Below are 17,319 nucleotides of genomic sequence, written 5' to 3'. Positions count from 1 at the left end.
CACATGTAAAAAAACTGCTGCTGCCTGATTTCATTTGCCAGAAATTCGTTTAACCTGCTAACTATCCCTGCATCATTGCTAGTGTGAGCCTGGACTAATATTAACTAGATACCACTCATCCTGAACCTCTAAAAGGGAATTAAGAGCGTTTCCAGCATATTTCTCATTCATTGCTAGCACCTATCAAAGCATTTGCCTGTGTTTTCAAACTTCTGTTTAAGCTTGCTGGATTGAACTGAATTACAGTTGATTGCATTTCTGAGAACTGTGTGTTTTCCTTCCATTTCCTTGCCTTGCATCAAGGGGGGGAGGGGAGTAGCCAGAGAAAAGTGATTACATTGTTTGGTTGAAATCATATTGCGTATTTTCTGTACTGCATTCATTGGATATTGCATCCACCTGAGCCTACATAAAGCATCCTCTACCACATTATACTTTTGTTCCTATTTACCAGTGTGCTACCTTATCCATTTCATGTCAACTCATTAGTGATTATAAGAAGTGTGCTAGTGCCAGATTCTCCGTTGTTGATCTTTATCATATCAGATTAAGTGTGCTATTCAATTATTAATTTATTATAAAGCGTGATATAATATATATTGTAAATTATCAAATAAACCTTTTAAACTTGCAAAACAGAACTACTTCTTGGCTCAGTGGGGTCAGGGGGATTCCAAGAGAGGGGTGTTATATAGGGGTAGTCATCCAGAACGCATGAACTGGACCTAAAGATATATCAATAAGGGTTTTCATTCAGTATTATAGACTAGGCGCTGACTTAGCTGTAGTGTTGAATTGAATCCCCTTACAAATTGGGGGCTCGAGCCGAGACGTTGGGTTAGATTTACCACTTGTGCAGCTTAATACAGTGTGCTAACTGACGGGATACATACATCCGGTCGGATCACCACGCTGCATTACGCTGTGAAGCATTCCTCAAAAGGGACACTCCAAGAAAAGTTCTGTTCTGCAAAACTAAAATACTAACTTCTGTAAGTCAGGACAGAGACCAATCTCTAGAATGACGACCTTGGTAGATATGAAAATAGCCAGAGAGCACTTCTTACACAAACTATTTGTGAGAGGTGAATGGACTCACCAGGACCAAACAGTCTGGTTGCAGGCCATCACGCAACAGGTCACTGAAACAGGGTCAGATATATATAGAGATCAGGGTCCATTACACGTGGCCCTGAGTGAACTATATATGGCTCCTAAGGCCAAAGATGAGCACGACAAGATTGTTAGGATAGCGGCATATTTATATTTATACATGGGAGCCATACAGAATAAATGTGCTGAAGGCCATGATCTGGCAAAAAGGCAACAGATGGCGTTAGAGAAGGCCCAATCTGATCTGGACTCTTCTGAGCAAAGGCTGCACAGAAGCCAGGAGTCAGAAAATGAGACCAGACAGTACATCACTAAAATAAAGGAGGATATGGATGTGCTGCAAAAGGAAAAGTCAGAACAGGATACCAGATTTCTGGCCTTGCAGAAGGAACACCAAGAAGGTTTGGACTCCCTACTGCAAAGCCAGAAAAAGCTGGAGCAACAGCTAGACTTCAATAGGGCATGTGCTGAGCAGGTAGTCACCCTGCAAGGCCACCTAGATAGAGTGAAGGAGGAGAGCAATAAACTGATTCTGAAAGACCTGGATACCCAGGCAGAGTTTGATCAGGAGCGCCAGAAAGCTGGTGCCTTCCAAAGGCAAAGGGACGACCTGGCGGCACAAATGCAGGCTCTTAGTCAGGAAAGAGACGCCTTAGGCCAGGAAGTCTGCCATTTAAAAAGAAAAATGGAAGAAAATCACCTGGCCCACCAGGGACTGGGTGATCTCCAAAAAGAACACCAGAACTTGTTAGAGCACACCAGGAGGGTGGAGGATGCTCTAGCAAGAAAGGAGCAGGCCAATAGGGACAGAGCTCAGGAGGTAACCCTCCTGCAGCAAAGACTGGCCCAGTTCTCCAGGACCAACCAGGAAGCACAGAGGGAAAACGAGGCCCTCTGTGAACACAATGATAGGCTCCAACGACAGGTAGCGATGCAGGAGAGACTGATAGAGTCCAGTAAGGCCTTAACTGAAGAACTGAAGGCACAAATGCAGGCTCTTGCATTGCAACAGGGAGCAGGGGCGGATAGAGATGAGGTTCGCTGGGAAAGGGAAACTCCGGAGCATAACCTCAGGAGCCCTGGTACCAGAGGCCCTCATACCTCTCAGTCCCTGGACTCTGCCACCCCCATGTTCCCTGGCGCACATGAGCACAGGGCCACAGGGATGGCAGATTACTATCCAGCTAAGAGTATGGGGCTCATAGGCCAGAACCACTCAGGAATGGAGGGGTGGGCATCCGGGTATGGGCACCCAAGTACAGTACAGTTCAATGGGGAACCCCAGGAGAGTAGGCCCATTAAGGACATCCTGAAAACCTCTGCCCAGTTAGATCAGTGGAGGGGGTACCCATCAAATCCTGGCAGCAAGGAGGAATCTGAAGACCCCTCTGAACTGCGCAGGACACAGGAGACCAGGTCCCCACATTCTGCCAGCCATTCCCAGGCTCGCAGAATCCGGGAAAACCTGGAAGAACAGACGGGAACCTCTGGGAGCAGTGCCTCTGAGTCCGAGGAAGAATGGACAAGGGTTACCCGAACCAAAAAGGCCAATAAGGCAAAAAGGGCCTTGCTTAAGGACCCCTTAAAGCAAATTAAGGCGATCAGGAGCGTCATCACGCCTTACCATAAGAACGCTAAGTATTCTGTTTGGGAGCACTTAGAGTTGTTTGAACAAATGATGGAGACTTTCCATTTGAAGGACAGCCAAAGCTGCATTCAATATGTAAAGTGGACCTTCTCCCCGGAATACTCCAGTTTCTTTGCGGGGCTGGAGGACCAAAATCATTTAAGATGGTCCACCTATAAGGCGGCCATCCTGAAACATTTTTCTGTTCACAGAAATCCTCAAGAGGCTCGCAAGGCGGCCTACAATTTGCAATGTGGGGAGGATCAGGCCCCACGAGAATTTGTGCAGGAGTTAAAGCGTGCTTTTGCGCAAACCACCAGAAGAGTGCGCACAGATAGTAGAGAGTTTGTCAATACATTTTTCCATGCCTTGCCCAAATATATCATGACCCAGCTCGTGAGGGATTTTCATGAGAAAAGATCTTTAGACTGGGTCATTGAACAGGCTACCCGGATCTATGAGGTGCAGAAGCCCATAGAAAATAAAAGCAATGCCCAGAAAAACCCCAAAGCCAACAGCACCCCTGCTGCTGCCAAGGTGGCAGAGGTAAAGGTCACCCCCGTTTTGGATTTGGAGATGGGGGGGCCTAAAAACCTACCTGCACCTAATAATGCTAGGCCCAGAAGGTCCTCGGGCCAGTCACAGACAGGGAGCCAGGGAGGCAGCCCCACAAAGGGGGTCCCTCGCTCTCCTGACTATGTAAGTCCTCGCTACAAAGGTAACAGACCCATCCTGGGTTATGTGTGGACTCCTCCAGCCCAAGGGGGGGGATCCAGCCAAGCACCTAACCCAGGGAACTTCCCTCCAAACTTCCCACCGGAGGGCAGAAATTTACCAAACCCTGGGCAGAACTTTTTCCCCAGATATCCACCCGACTTTCAGCCCCAAAACCATCCATCCTTCTTTCCCCAATTCCCTGAGCCCAGACCACTGAATCCGGGAGAGGGGAGGCCAAGGGTGGAGGGGTACCCAAATCTTCCCAACCCGGGGTATTACCAGAGGAGGGACAGCTACCCTTCCCGGGATCAGCCCAGGGGAGAAAACAGGGCCCCGTATCAGCCTGAGCGGGTTTCCCAGTTAGAGCGCCAGGTTCAAAACATGGCGCGGGATATGGGTCATATACTGAGGGCTCAGCAGAACCCTCAGATGGGCGTGCCGGCGCAGAACGCACCCAACTCTGGACCTGGTGCTCCAGAACAATGACGGGGGCAGCACCCCGATAACTCACCGGTTCCCAGGGAGGAGGCACAAGGGGAAGGGGGGTGTAAAGCCTTGGAGGAAGCTTCCTTCCTTACTTGTAAACAGCCCCTGGAAACCCAGGAACCGGAAACAAAATCTCTTGCCCCTGAAAGTCTGCCTCCTAAGGAGCAGAGGGGGGGTAGGAGAAACAAAAGACCCAAACAGACTCAGTTTGAGGAGGAGGTACAGATCTTCCAATTTGAGGGAGAGGGATCCTCAGAGGATCCTGGGAAAAGGATCTTCTCCTTCAGAGAGGGGGGAACTCCTCCCAAAGAAAAATGGGTCCCTAGGGATGCAAATCCAGACTGGGGAGATGTGGAGACTGAGCTACCGCCGCCCACTATCTCATCCCAGAACAAACAGCAAGAAAACCCCCTGGTTCAAACCCATCCTGGTGACTGCCTCCAAAAAGGGGGGGGCGGCCCAGAACCGGAACCAGGGGAACCCACAATGGCTCTGATCTCCAGTTGCCAACTTTTTCTTTCAGATTCCCAAGGCTCTCCACAGAATTCTGCCCAAATCTCTTCGCTATCGATGTCCAAAACCAGAAAGTTAGCCCACCAGTTGTCCAAAAATGTACATTACCTGTGCCCCCTTGAGGAGGAGGAGGGAAGATATTATGCCCCGGTACAAGTACAGGGGCAGGGTACAATCTCGGCACTGGTGGACACAGGATCTCAAGCTACCCTTCTGTCCAGAAGGGCCTTTGATGAACTGAATGCAGGAAGGGGAGAGGATTACCAAATTCCTCTCACCTCTCTTCCTGGACAACTACAGAACTTTGACGGGAAGGAAATTCCCGTTGAGGGGACGGCAGACTTGGACATTAAAATTGGGCGACATAAGTTGAAACACCCGGTCATAGTTGTGACCCCAGAGGGCACCCCTTGTTTACTAGGGAATGACCTCCTGAGGAGGTTGTCACCCTTAATAGATTGCGTAAACAAGGTCCTCTGGACCCAGACTAGCCGACCAATAAAATTAAAACAGAGTGTCAACCATGTTAGTTTAAACGGCACATGCCACATGGTTGAACAAAAATCTGACCAAGTAGAATTTCACTTCCAGAATAGCCAAATTCCAGACGTGACAGTAATAGCAGTAGGACAACAGACTGGTGATGGGGGGTCCTCTCTATTTCTGAAAATCAACCTTCCTTCCAGTTTAAGGTGGTATTCCACGCTGGAAGGAAACACTCTGAAATTCTATACCAATCCACAATCTGAAACTCCCACTCCTATAGTCCAGAAAGATGTGAAATCAGCTCAAAGCCTGGCTGATATTCAGCAAATTGGAGAGCAGTTGTTCATCCCTGTTCAGTTAAATGATGGGAAGGACTCTGTTCTCGCTCGAGTGTGTGTGAACAACGGTAAGAGCTTCATCAGCGAAGCCATGTTTCGCCAACTTCCAAAAGATCCAGCCATTCCCAACTTCAAACTGATAGACAAATGGGAAATGGACCTGGAAGCACCCAATTCAAAACATCTCCTGCCAAGCAGGTGTATGCTCAAAATCTCCATTGGCAACAAGAGCATAGTCCATAATTGTTGGGTCGTGCGAGACATCACTGCCGCCTTTTACTTAGGCAGTGACATTCTCAATCGCTTTGCCATTAGTTTGGACCTAATAAACTTCAAAGCTTGGTCCCGATTAGCGGATAATCCCATGGGCTTTGATGATCCAGAAAAAGCATTTAGGTCAGCTCAATTGCTACCTTATGCAGTTGAAATTCAGGTTAAAGAGGAAGTCGCCATCCCAGAAAGGACCCGACAATTCTCCCTGGAAGTGAAAGTTAAAAGGGGACAAGAGTTGAAAAACCCTGATGCTTACATACATCTAAATGCTTCTCTCCAACAGCAAGGGTTGGGGGTAAACCCAACTCCATTAGTCAACATAGAACATGACACCATTCTAATAGAGGTGGATAACAGCGACTTAAAGAGTATTACTCTAGCCGCAGGCACCATTATTGGAATGGCGGTTGATGACCGACATTTCTCCATTGATCTTAGAAATGAACTGTTAGGACCAATCCCCAAGGACTGTTTTGACAGTGACAGTGAGGAAGATACAACACCAGACAGGATTTTTACCCGGCATGGGGGGAACTTCCTGGTGTACACTTCCTGCCCCTATGGTAAGGAAGATGTGACTTGTGACTTCAGGAGGGATGAGGTGATTTTCCAGGTCCATGAGGGCTGCCTTTCCCACCTGAAGCCTCCGGTCCAAATCAGCACTCTGACCAGGGACTTCTCCACCCAGCTGGAGGAGGCCGCGGAAATAGCCAAACCAGAAGTCTTTCCAGGCTTCAGGCAGATGGTGGAAGAGAGGGTCAACCTAGCTGATGCCTGTGTGACTCTGGAACAAAAGCAAAAGTTGAAACAAGTTTTCTTGGATTTCCAAGATCTCTTTGCGGTAGACTCATATGACTGTGGTCGCACTGACATCCACACAACAACAATCCCCACGGACCCTGGCATGACTCCTGTGTTTGTGAAGCAATATCGCTTGCCTCTCGCATCAATGGAGTCCCTTACTGAAATAATTAAGAACCTTGAGTCCCGGGGAATAATCCGTCCAGTCCACAGCACCTTCAATAATCCGGTGCTGGGAATATTGAAGCCAAACGGCCAGTGGAGACTCTGTGCCGACCTCAGGGAGCTCAACAAACGGGTCCATACTTCCCGATGGCCTCTGCCCTACATTGACCAAGGGCTGGCCCAGATCCAGGGGTCACAGGTATTCACTGCAATAGACCTGACCAATGGACACTGGACCGTGCCTGTCAGCAGGGAGGACCAATACAAACTGGCTTTTACCTTTGGGGGCCAGCAGTACACATGGACCCGGACTCCCTTCGGATACCTTAACTCCGGTAATGAGTTCAATATTTTCCTACATAAGGCCATGCCCGACCTGGGTGCGAGGGGTAACCTGGCTTATGTAGATGATGTCCTCATTAAAAGTTCATCTGTGGAGGAACATATAGCGGAGATCCGTTATGTTCTGACACAGTTGAGGGCCGCCGGAGCAAAACTTTCCTTTCAGAAAGCACAGTGGTGTAGCACCCGTGTTAATTTCTTGGGCCATGAGATTACTCCTCAGGGTCTCTGTCCCCAGGAAAAGAAAGTGGAAGCACTTCAGAAACTGAAAGACCCCACAACTCTGCGGGAACTAAGGAGCCTCCTTGGACTGACTAATTACAGCAGAAAGTTCATTGAGGGCTACGCAGAGATCACCAGACCCCTCATTCATCTCCTGAAAGGGGGGGTCAAGTGGGAATGGGGTCCAGAACAAGCCGAGGCAGTAAAACAACTCAAAAGAAGCCTCTCACAAGCGCCTTGCCTAGCTTACCCGGTCAGAAACAAGGAGTTCTTCCTGGAGACAGGGTTCTCTAATACGTGCTTGACGGCAGTATTATATCAAAAGCATGACAAGGTCAATAAAGTAATCTCCTATGCGAGCAAAACTTTATCCTCTGTGGAGGAAAAATTCAACGATTGTGAGAAGGCACTCCTGGCAACGGTGTGGGCATTGAAGAATTACCGCCCGTTTATCCAGGGGGAACACATCATAGTGGAGACTCCACACCAGCCTCTGCAATATCTCCAAAGTGACAGAATCCGGGCCGGAAATGTGAGTAATTCCCGAATTACTTCCTGGATTCTGTCAATGCAAGGCTTTCCTGTGGAGGTCAGATATGGCCAAAACAAGAAGAGTCCCCTCGCGCAAGGTCTGGCTGACTTGCATGATTGTGCCAGAGAAAACTGTCTCGAGGACGAAAGTCTGAAAATCAAGGACAACATGGAGGCATATCTTAATTCCCCACACAAAGTCTTTGAAGAAGACAAGTGTGAGGGAATGCCCACTGTGTATGTGGATGGATGCTCTTACCATGTTGACAACGACGGGGAGAAAGAACTGGTGGCCGGCGTAGGGAATGCATGGGTGAATGAGTCCCCAGAACCCTCCGCTGGATACAAAATTGGTCCCCGAAGTAGTCAGGTGGCAGAATTGATGGCTGTGCATCAGGCCATCCTCACTGCTGTCCAGCATCAACTCCACGAACTGGTCATAATCACAGATTCGGATTATGTACGGAACGGGTTCGTGGAGCACCTGGTTAATTGGAAAACCAGAGGCATGTTATGTGCTAACAACAAACCCTTGAAACATGGGAAGTTGATCCTAAACATTGATGATCTGGTCACATCGAATGGGATGACCATCTACTGGAAAAAGATCAAGGGTCATTCCAAAGTAGAGGGACCAGACAAAACTGGAAATGACTTAGCTGATCAGCTGGCCAAAACCGGGGCCATCCAAGGGGATCTAATTGAGATTGAGTCCCTATTGGGGGAAATCCAGGTCACTGCTATCACTAGGTCCCAGACCAATGCTCACAACGACCTTTCAATTGCACAATGGAGTAAGGAGACCCCTGATGCTGATTTGATTACCGCTCAGAAGGGGGATCCAATTATTGGTAAATTTTACCAGCACCTTGAGGACCCTGAGAACTTTCCCCTGACGGATACCGATTACATTGGGAAAGAGGACCTAAGAGTGTTGATGAAATGTCCAAAAATGTTCCGGATCCAAGACGGTTTGCTGGTAAGGAAATCCAAAGCTGGCCACGATCAGTGGGTGGTTCCTACCTCATTCCGAAGCCTGATGTTAAGTCACGCCCATGATGCGGCCACCGCCGGTCATAGGGGGTTTCACACAACATTGGAAATCTTAAGAGAGGTTGCATACTGGCCACACATGGGGCAGGACCTCGACCAATATTTGAAGGGTTGTCTTGTGTGTGCACAATTTCAGCCGACATCCCTCACACACCGGGCACCTTTACAAAAGCGGGGAATGACACTGCCATGGTCAGATTTACAAATCGACTTTGTAGGCCCTGTGATTCGCTCGGCTAGGGGGAATAAGTACATGTTGACTGTGAAATGCATATGCCCAAGTGGGTGGAATGTCTCCCAGCCCCAAATTGCAAGGCAGAAACTGCAGCTGCCTTGATGATTAACCACATCTTTTCCCGTTTTGGTCTACCTCAAAGGATTGAGTCAGACAGAGGTAGCCACTTCACCAGTGAAGTAATGACAAAGATGTGGGAGATACTGGGGGTCAAGAGAAAGCTGCATATTGCTTATAGACCAGCTTCTTCTGGGGCAGTAGAGAGATATAACCGGACAATTGTGAGCATATTAAAGAAGTTTGTGGCAGATTCTGGGCCAAGTTGGGATATCCGATTACCTCTGGTCCTAATGGCTATCAGATCTACCCCTTCATCTGTAACCAAAATGTCACCATTTGAGTTGATGACTGGGCGCAAGATGGTGCTTCCTCAGCATTTGCTCTACAGGACCCAAGAGCAGACACTGATAAATGCCTCCACTACTCATGAGTATGTAGAGAATTTAAGGAAACACCTCCAACATGCTTTTGCTTATGCTCAGCGGAATCTAGAAAGATCAGCTGATAGCATGAAGACCCACTATGACCTGAAAACTTCCAGGAAGGAATATCAGGTGGGGGACCGGGTCTATCTATACAACTTCCAAAGGAACCAGGCCAAGCAGCGCAAATTTTTGCCTACATGGAAGGGACCCTTTGAGATCGTCGATAAGATCTCCCCTGTGGCCTACAAGATCCGCATCCCCAAAGGCGGTTCGGCAGAGGGGGAAGACAAGTGGGTCCACATAAACCAGTTGAAATGTTGCCATCCCAGGCACACTCTGCAACAACTGGAGGAATCCTCTGGAATCCTAGCGGGTACTGTCTCAGACTAATTCTGTTCCAATCATAAAACATACCACATCTAGTCTCTAAAATATTGTGATTTGCATGAAACTGTCTCTTAGTTATACTGTTTTTATTAAAATAAGAATGTAATGTTTCGTTATGATAAAATGCATATGCTGCCCCACTATCTCAACAGTGGTGGAAAAAATCGCCTATGAGTAGATATTGCCGCTTTTGCTTTATCATCCTAGGAGAGATGAAACCATGAAGGATGACCAAGAAGGACGATCCGGAGACCGGGAACGGAGATCCAATGGGCCCAGTGGACCGCCCAATACTCCCATCAGGACCGGCGAGGAGAACCGATCGATCAGTACCGGATGGAGAAGAAGATGCTGAACTGTGCCATCTACAGAAGAGGAAGAAGATTATGCGGACAGACCGGTGCATGGGTCAAAACCCTTGTGCACGCGACTCCCCATCGACTCAAATTCAAAGTGCAGTCGCGTGGGGGGGACTTGTTGGGTGTCCTGACCCACGTTTAAGCTATCCTGCTACAACATTTGGTGCTGTGGGCTTAGGAAATTCAAGATGGCGGAAAACCCACATGTGCGCCGAAATCCAGGAAAGCTGCGCAGTTTGTGCGCCCACCAAAATGGTTGCCTCACTTGCCACCCACCAGTGCGAGAATGAAAGGCCGGGTTGCCATGAGGGAAATGGGTTGCCAAAGGAAAAACAGTAGCGCCGGTTAGCTTCAAAGCGCTTTAAAACCACCATTGGACTACCCGCACAGTAGTCTGAAACCATTGGGAATGGCAATGCTGATTGCCAAATGCAACCTAGAAGTGTGGGGAATTCATTTCTTAAATCCCAAAAATGAGTGCAGTACCAGTACTCACCACTATCCAAAAGCCGGCGTTTTAAAACCACTCTGTGTGTTTCTGAAGGCAAGTCAAAATGCCTATTTCTAACAGTGCAACATGTGCAAAATATTTACTGAACACCAGCAGACATTGGCAGAATGAAGTTTTGTGTGCCTACAGAATCTGGGAAATGAAGATCATAAGACAAGGTTTATAACAAGACTGGCTGAGCTGTGGATTGCAGCAGTTTAAGTTGCACTGGATTTAAAGACACTAAAATCGAAAATGTTTAGATTAAATGAGTGACCTATGTTTGGTGTCACATGCCTTTGTAACTGTTGAAATGTCATAGTTTTGCACTTAGAATCAGCATTCTAGCTGCATGTGTAAAATTGCAAGTTAAGTTAAAAAGCAACAAAAAAACCTGCCAGTTAGCTGAAGGTCTGGCTTAAGGAACTTGATTTTGCCTAGCAACTACCCATCAGGAGTGAAACTTGAGTCACCACTGTGTTCCCAGGCCAACCTTCCTTTTGCTGCCCAAGCTAAGGATATGCCATCTATCTGATAATTGAATTATCTGTGCTCTGCAAGAGAGTGAACAAAGCCCTCTTCACTCAGGCAAAGGTTTTTATTACCGCAGTCGTAAATTGTAGCTTCCTCTTGGCAGGAGCTGGGAGGAGCACTGCCTGTGAGAAGCAAGCTGGCTTGGCAGAAACTGGAAAGACTGGTTTCTGTACCATGTGACCTGAAAAGACACACCCCTGCAGCAAGGATATGGTTTTATAAAAAGGGGGATAATTCATAGAGCGGACATGTGAAAATTTTATAAATGATACCATAATTCTTGTGATTTTTCTGCCCACAGTTTAAGACGTGGTAGGAACCGGTGGTATGTTCAGGGGGGTTTTAGCGGAAAAGTGGATATTACTCTAAATGTGTGCATGTTAAAAATCTGAAACTTCATCAGTTAATGTCCCTACCCCCTGCACACATGTATGTAAAGTTGGGTCCATGTCGGAAATTGAAAAAGCAGTTAAAAAGTCAATTATGTACACTCTTTGAATGCAAGCTCCGAGAATGAGCAGATTTGGACATAGACATGGCTAAATTCAGCCACACCATGTATATGTAATTTCAAACAACTGTGTAACTCTGAAGTATGGATTTTGATCATATATATATTTGGGTGCACAGATGACAAGGGAGGTTGTTTCAAGAGATCATAAAATGACATCAATCTGACTCACAGTTCAGTTTGCCAATCAAGCGGAGGAATGGAAGCCTGACCAATGACGAATGAGAGGGGCAAGTCTAGTGATGCAACACACACACCCATTCTCAAGAAACAGATAAAAGCAGAGAGTCAGGACACATAGAGACATTCAATTTCATCTGCCGCTGGAAGCCCTGCCGGAAAAATCCATACTTACCTCCATCAAACTCCAGAAAGCCAAACTAGAGACTTCAATCTATCCAGAGCAGAGACCAGACCAGAGAGAAAGCAGTGCTGTGCCTAGCAGAGACCAGACCAGAGAGAAAGCAGTGCTGTACCCAGAGAGACCTGACCAGACTGAAGTCCGTGACCAAGTCGCTTTCCTGTTTAAAATCTCTTGTGAGTACCGCCAAACTGTACCAAACCAATCTCTTAGTTTAAATTCATCTAATTCAATCTATTTAACCTAAGTAGAACTGCCTCCTAGCTGTCACCTGTCAATTCTAGTAAAATTTGTCACTTGTCAAAGTGTGCGTTTAAAATTGGCAAAACCAAAAACGACCTTTACTAAATTGCTCATATCTCCGCAACCGTTTGGGCTAGAGACTTGCAATAACTTTCATTTGGAAGCTGAGATCCCAGGCTTTCCTAGGACCCCAAAACGGTAGAGATAGTCCTTGCGGTTCCTTTGTAATAGCGCTCGGCGCATCCGCGAATTTTGCCGCGATTTGCAATTTCTTCACATGTAAAAAAACTGCTGCTGCCTGATTTCATTTGCCAGAAATTCGTTTAACCTGCTAACTATCCCTGCATCATTGCTAGTGTGAGCCTGGACTAATATTAACTAGATACCACTCATCCTGAACCTCTAAAAGGGAATTAAGAGCGTTTCCAGCATATTTCTCATTCATTGCTAGCACCTATCAAAGCATTTGCCTGTGTTTTCAAACTTCTGTTTAAGCTTGCTGGATTGAACTGAATTACAGTTGATTGCATTTCTGAGAACTGTGTGTTTTCCTTCCATTTCCTTGCCTTGCATCAAGGGGGGGAGGGGAGTAGCCAGAGAAAAGTGATTACATTGTTTGGTTGAAATCATATTGCGTATTTTCTGTACTGCATTCATTGGATATTGCATCCACCTGAGCCTACATAAAGCATCCTCTACCACATTATACTTTTGTTCCTATTTACCAGTGTGCTACCTTATCCATTTCATGTCAACTCATTAGTGATTATAAGAAGTGTGCTAGTGCCAGATTCTCCGTTGTTGATCTTTATCATATCAGATTAAGTGTGCTATTCAATTATTAATTTATTATAAAGCGTGATATAATATATATTGTAAATTATCAAATAAACCTTTTAAACTTGCAAAACAGAACTACTTCTTGGCTCAGTGGGGTCAGGGGGATTCCAAGAGAGGGGTGTTATATAGGGGTAGTCATCCAGAACGCATGAACTGGACCTAAAGATATATCAATAAGGGTTTTCATTCAGTATTATAGACTAGGCGCTGACTTAGCTGTAGTGTTGAATTGAATCCCCTTACATTGCGCACGCACAAACACATACAAAGGAAGAGTTTCCTGGTTCTTGACTTGCGCGGTGGAGTCAGTGCACATGCATCTTGACTCACTGCCACCACTGCTGCTCACCTTGGGCCTAGCATCTGACTTTACGAGACATGATATGATCGGTTATTTATAACGCGCTTAATACCCAGAGGATTCTAAGTGTGGACCCAGGGATCGAAGCTGTGTTGCTCCTTGTCGTCTTGCTTCCAAGGTGAGCACGTCGCCCCCGAGTTATCCTAGACAAAACGAAAAGTAGCACCCAATAAAGAATTGCTATTCATTGGTTTTTGCTTTAAACTATCCGCGTCTATTTTTATTTATTTTTTCTCCCAGTTCCTTTTTTAGTACTTTATTTTTTATTGAGGCAATATGCCCTGAGGCAGTGGCCCGACCCTGTCGTTTACAGCCTACCTCCCAAGTAAAGGGCCCGAGCGAAGCAAGGGACCCTTAACGAGAGCAACAGTGACATTACCGAGAGGGTTGGCCCATTACCAGGAGGGTCAGCCCACTACTGAGGGGCATATCTCCATTAGCAGCCATGTAATTCCCTACACGGGTGATAGATTTTTATCCTGCTGCTCAGCTCCGCGTTGTGCTGCATGTCAGTGAAGTCGGTTTTCAAACACGAAAACTGACTTCATTGACAAGTCTCGGGAGGATAGCTCAGGGGCAACGTGCTCACCTTGAAAGCAAGACGACACGGAGCACCACAGGTTCGATCCCCGGGGCCGCGTTTAGAAACCTCTGGGAATTAAGCGCGTTATAAATAACCTATCATATCAAGCAGTACTGCATGGCGCCAGGCCGTGGGATAACAGTAGGTTTCTTTTTTAAGAAACCTATGTAGGAAACTACATGGGTGCTAAGTGGGGAAGGGAGAGCTTGCTGCCCAGGCAGCTCGGAACGTTGGCTTGTACCATACAGTACAGCCCGCATTCGAGCTTCCTAATTGACCAGTGCCCCCACACCGGGTGCCAATGGGCATTATAAAAAAGTTGCTTGTGTGCCAAAATATATATCACTGGCTACCCCAATATGACTCATCACTGTAATTTGAAAGCACATTGAGTTCCCAACACTGGAAGACCAACCTGCAGAGTACACCAAATCATCACACACTACCCTATTTGGCCGGCCCATTGGCACTCCCCCCTTGCCCATGGGCAATGCAGGCCTGTTTTTTCATGACAAGGGTGCGATTTGCTATGGAGTGCCAAATAGGGAAACATAAATAAATAATGAGTGCTTTCCAGGAGTGGGCATGAATTTCAGGCCCAAAAATACTCCCACGCATGTGTATTTCTCATTTTACCTTAATAAAGCAAATGGAGACCTATGCATGGGGCACCCAATAAAGCCAAGGCACATATGTGGGTGAAGAAGGCCAAAGGTTGTTAGTGAAAAGGGCCTTGGCCAGCAAGAATGTTGGTAGATTTAAATAAACTTTCCATATTGATCATATAACTCGTTCCAAAAACAATATGCAGAAAATTCTCATGGTGCCAATGGTAGAAACGATTATCAATCCTGTCCCTAATGGACTTAATGCAATGATAAATCGAGTCTCCCATTTCGATAGACTCTGCCAAATAGACGCCGCCCTTCATGTAGTTGACTGTAGAATAAGTGAAGCGTATTTCTCGCTACCAAAATTCTTGCTGGCCAAGGCCCTTTTCATCAACAATGAACAAATGTGTGAGTTAAGCCCAGCCTTGATGAAGACCGGTGATAGGTCGAAACACGTGTTAGCATTTGGGTACTAGCAATCTTTCAACCCACACATACATGTTGTTTAGAATATGGAATAAAAGGTGCAAACCAACCTAAGAAAAAAAGTGACTTACCTTCATTTACGAGAAAGGAAATGCAACTACCAAGACTCAATTCACATCTGTACTCAATTCTAATTTGTAGCCATTGAGCTAGTAAGAGGCGGTTTCCTTCCAAGGGGGTCTGTGTTGCCCAGCTGCCATTTAATCTGGTCTTTCCATTATAAAAGGTAGTTGGAATCAGCATGTGTTTGACTCAACGCACAAAGAAAACGTGAGTTCTCATACCAAACAAGAGGCAACCAGAGCTAGTTCTCTTTAGAGCTCTCAACAGCTCCCATGGTAGGCATAAGCATCTTATCCAGTGCTGGATACACGGAGAGCTGTAGTCCTGCATTTATAATGTCCTGCATTTATAAGGAAAAAGGCAAAACTACAAGCGCATTTAAGACCTACATGCCAACATGGCCCATACCAGTCCATAGATTAAAATCCAGTCTTGGTGTTAACTTTGCATTCAGGAATGTGCAAGTGACGGGTTTATAGGGGGAACCCCAGGGCTACAATGCAAAGTTGAAAGCAGGACAAGACTACTGTTGCATCATGGGGGGCCTGCTATGGACATCCAGCAGGCCCCAAGGTGCTTTGGGGCATCAGAACCGTCTGGGGTGGGCGTAGGACTAGCCATACCCAGGACCATGGGGACCTCTGCCACCGAGGGCCCCACTGCATTATGGCCTGCAGGCCTGTGCTCACACGGTGTGGGCCTGCAGGCCTAAATGAAAGACAGACCAGTTATTCCTCTTTGGGTGCCTGCAGGGGCTCCTTTTACTATCTTGGTTAAAGGGCAATACACATGGGAGGGGCACATCACATTAAAAGGGCAATACAGTGGGAGGGTCGCTACACCACAACTACCAGCTCCTGAAACCGGGCATGTTGGCATGCATGAGCAAGCTCTGCCTGGATCATTACAATTGTGTGTCTGGTTTATTCAATTCCCACTATCTATATAGACACATTCTATTAAAGAGTGGACGAATATCTGCCTTAGTTTTACATCAGGGCAGGCATCGGCTAATGTAGCTAGAGTCCATATTTTGTTAGAAGCTTTATTGTCGGGCTGTCGTTTGAGACATACACAGGGTGGAATTAGGGAAATGTACCATTTCCGAAAGTTCTTTTTAATACTACATATCAGGGAATCTATTAGAGAAATAAGCGTGAGCTTCTTCAGGCACACGCAGTTCACAGCAAGAGTGTGCTGGTATCCAGTTACCCTGCAGCAGTTTTTCAAATATGCACCTGCTGATGCAAATACAGGAAGGGAGCCGGTTGTGTCTTTCAGCCGATTATCAAAGAAATGCCGATCCCATCATTATTTACATGTAAACACTGCTTGAGTTGTTGCAGCACAAATACATTGTGTTAAACTGCGGGGACTATGGGGGGTGGATGTTGTTATCGTTGTATTTATGCATAGGCGGGGCAGGGTATAGTAAGACGTAGACCACGGCGGCTTCTTTGGCAAAGGAAAGGCAAGGAAGCTCGGAGAGGCGCTGGACAAACGCGCAAAACTGACTGAACTTCGTAAACTGGCGCCTGATCATTACGTGGCCACAGGCCGCGGCGAGCCCTGGACATCAAGTTCAGGCGCACGCGCGGAACCCAGAGTCCCGCGTTCATAGAGTCGGGGGCCGCGCTTCACTCACCCGAGCATTGTTGCGTGCACTGCTCCCGCGAAAGCCATTTTGGAACGAGATCAGGTGAGGCAAGGCGGACCCGGAGAGCATGACGGGGGTGTGACGGTCATTCTGGAGTCGATTCGGAACTCGATTCTCAACTTCCAGGCTCCTTCGCTTTAATTCGCTTAACATATTGTTTTTTTGTGTTTTTAATGATAAACCGTTTTCATGCGTTTAATGTGTACTTGGTGCAAAACAATATGCAGCCGGGGAATTAAATTAATGTTTTTTTGGATTTTCGGTCAGATTAATTTGAATTAGCCAAAATGTGCGTTTCGGTTTACAGATTCCCGTGAGACACGCAGTGTATGTGAGCTGTATTGTTAGTGAAGTGGGGTTTACTGTAGATTTGCATCCAAATGGCAACCAACCGGGCCATACATGACATCATGCATGCTCAGAGCTCTCATGTTTCCACTGTCCAT

General features: G+C 46.8%; 1 protein-coding gene across 3 annotated transcripts in view; it reads right to left on the bottom strand.

Annotated features, from left to right (window-relative positions):
• The window catches only part of TRPV4 (transient receptor potential cation channel subfamily V member 4), an 848,481-nt gene that overhangs the window by 696,012 nt on the left and 135,150 nt on the right, over positions 1–17,319 (bottom strand). The window contains exon 1 of one of the 3 annotated variants that reach the window (XM_069619408.1): positions 16,862–16,948. The exons of the other annotated variants lie outside the window; for them this stretch is intronic. Coding sequence (XP_069475509.1) covers positions 16,862–16,899 — 38 coding nt within the window. The 5' untranslated portion in view covers positions 16,900–16,948. Of the gene's footprint in view, positions 1–16,861; positions 16,949–17,319 lie in introns of those variants that run through there. 3 annotated transcript variants of the gene reach the window in all.

This window comes from Ambystoma mexicanum, chromosome 10 (genome assembly GCF_040938575.1).
Source record: "Ambystoma mexicanum isolate Mex_15411 chromosome 10, UKY_AmexF1_1, whole genome shotgun sequence".
NCBI lineage: Eukaryota > Metazoa > Chordata > Amphibia > Caudata > Ambystomatidae > Ambystoma > Ambystoma mexicanum.
Note: the sequence above shows the minus strand (reverse complement) of the source record. Positions and strands in the feature narration are given on the sequence as shown.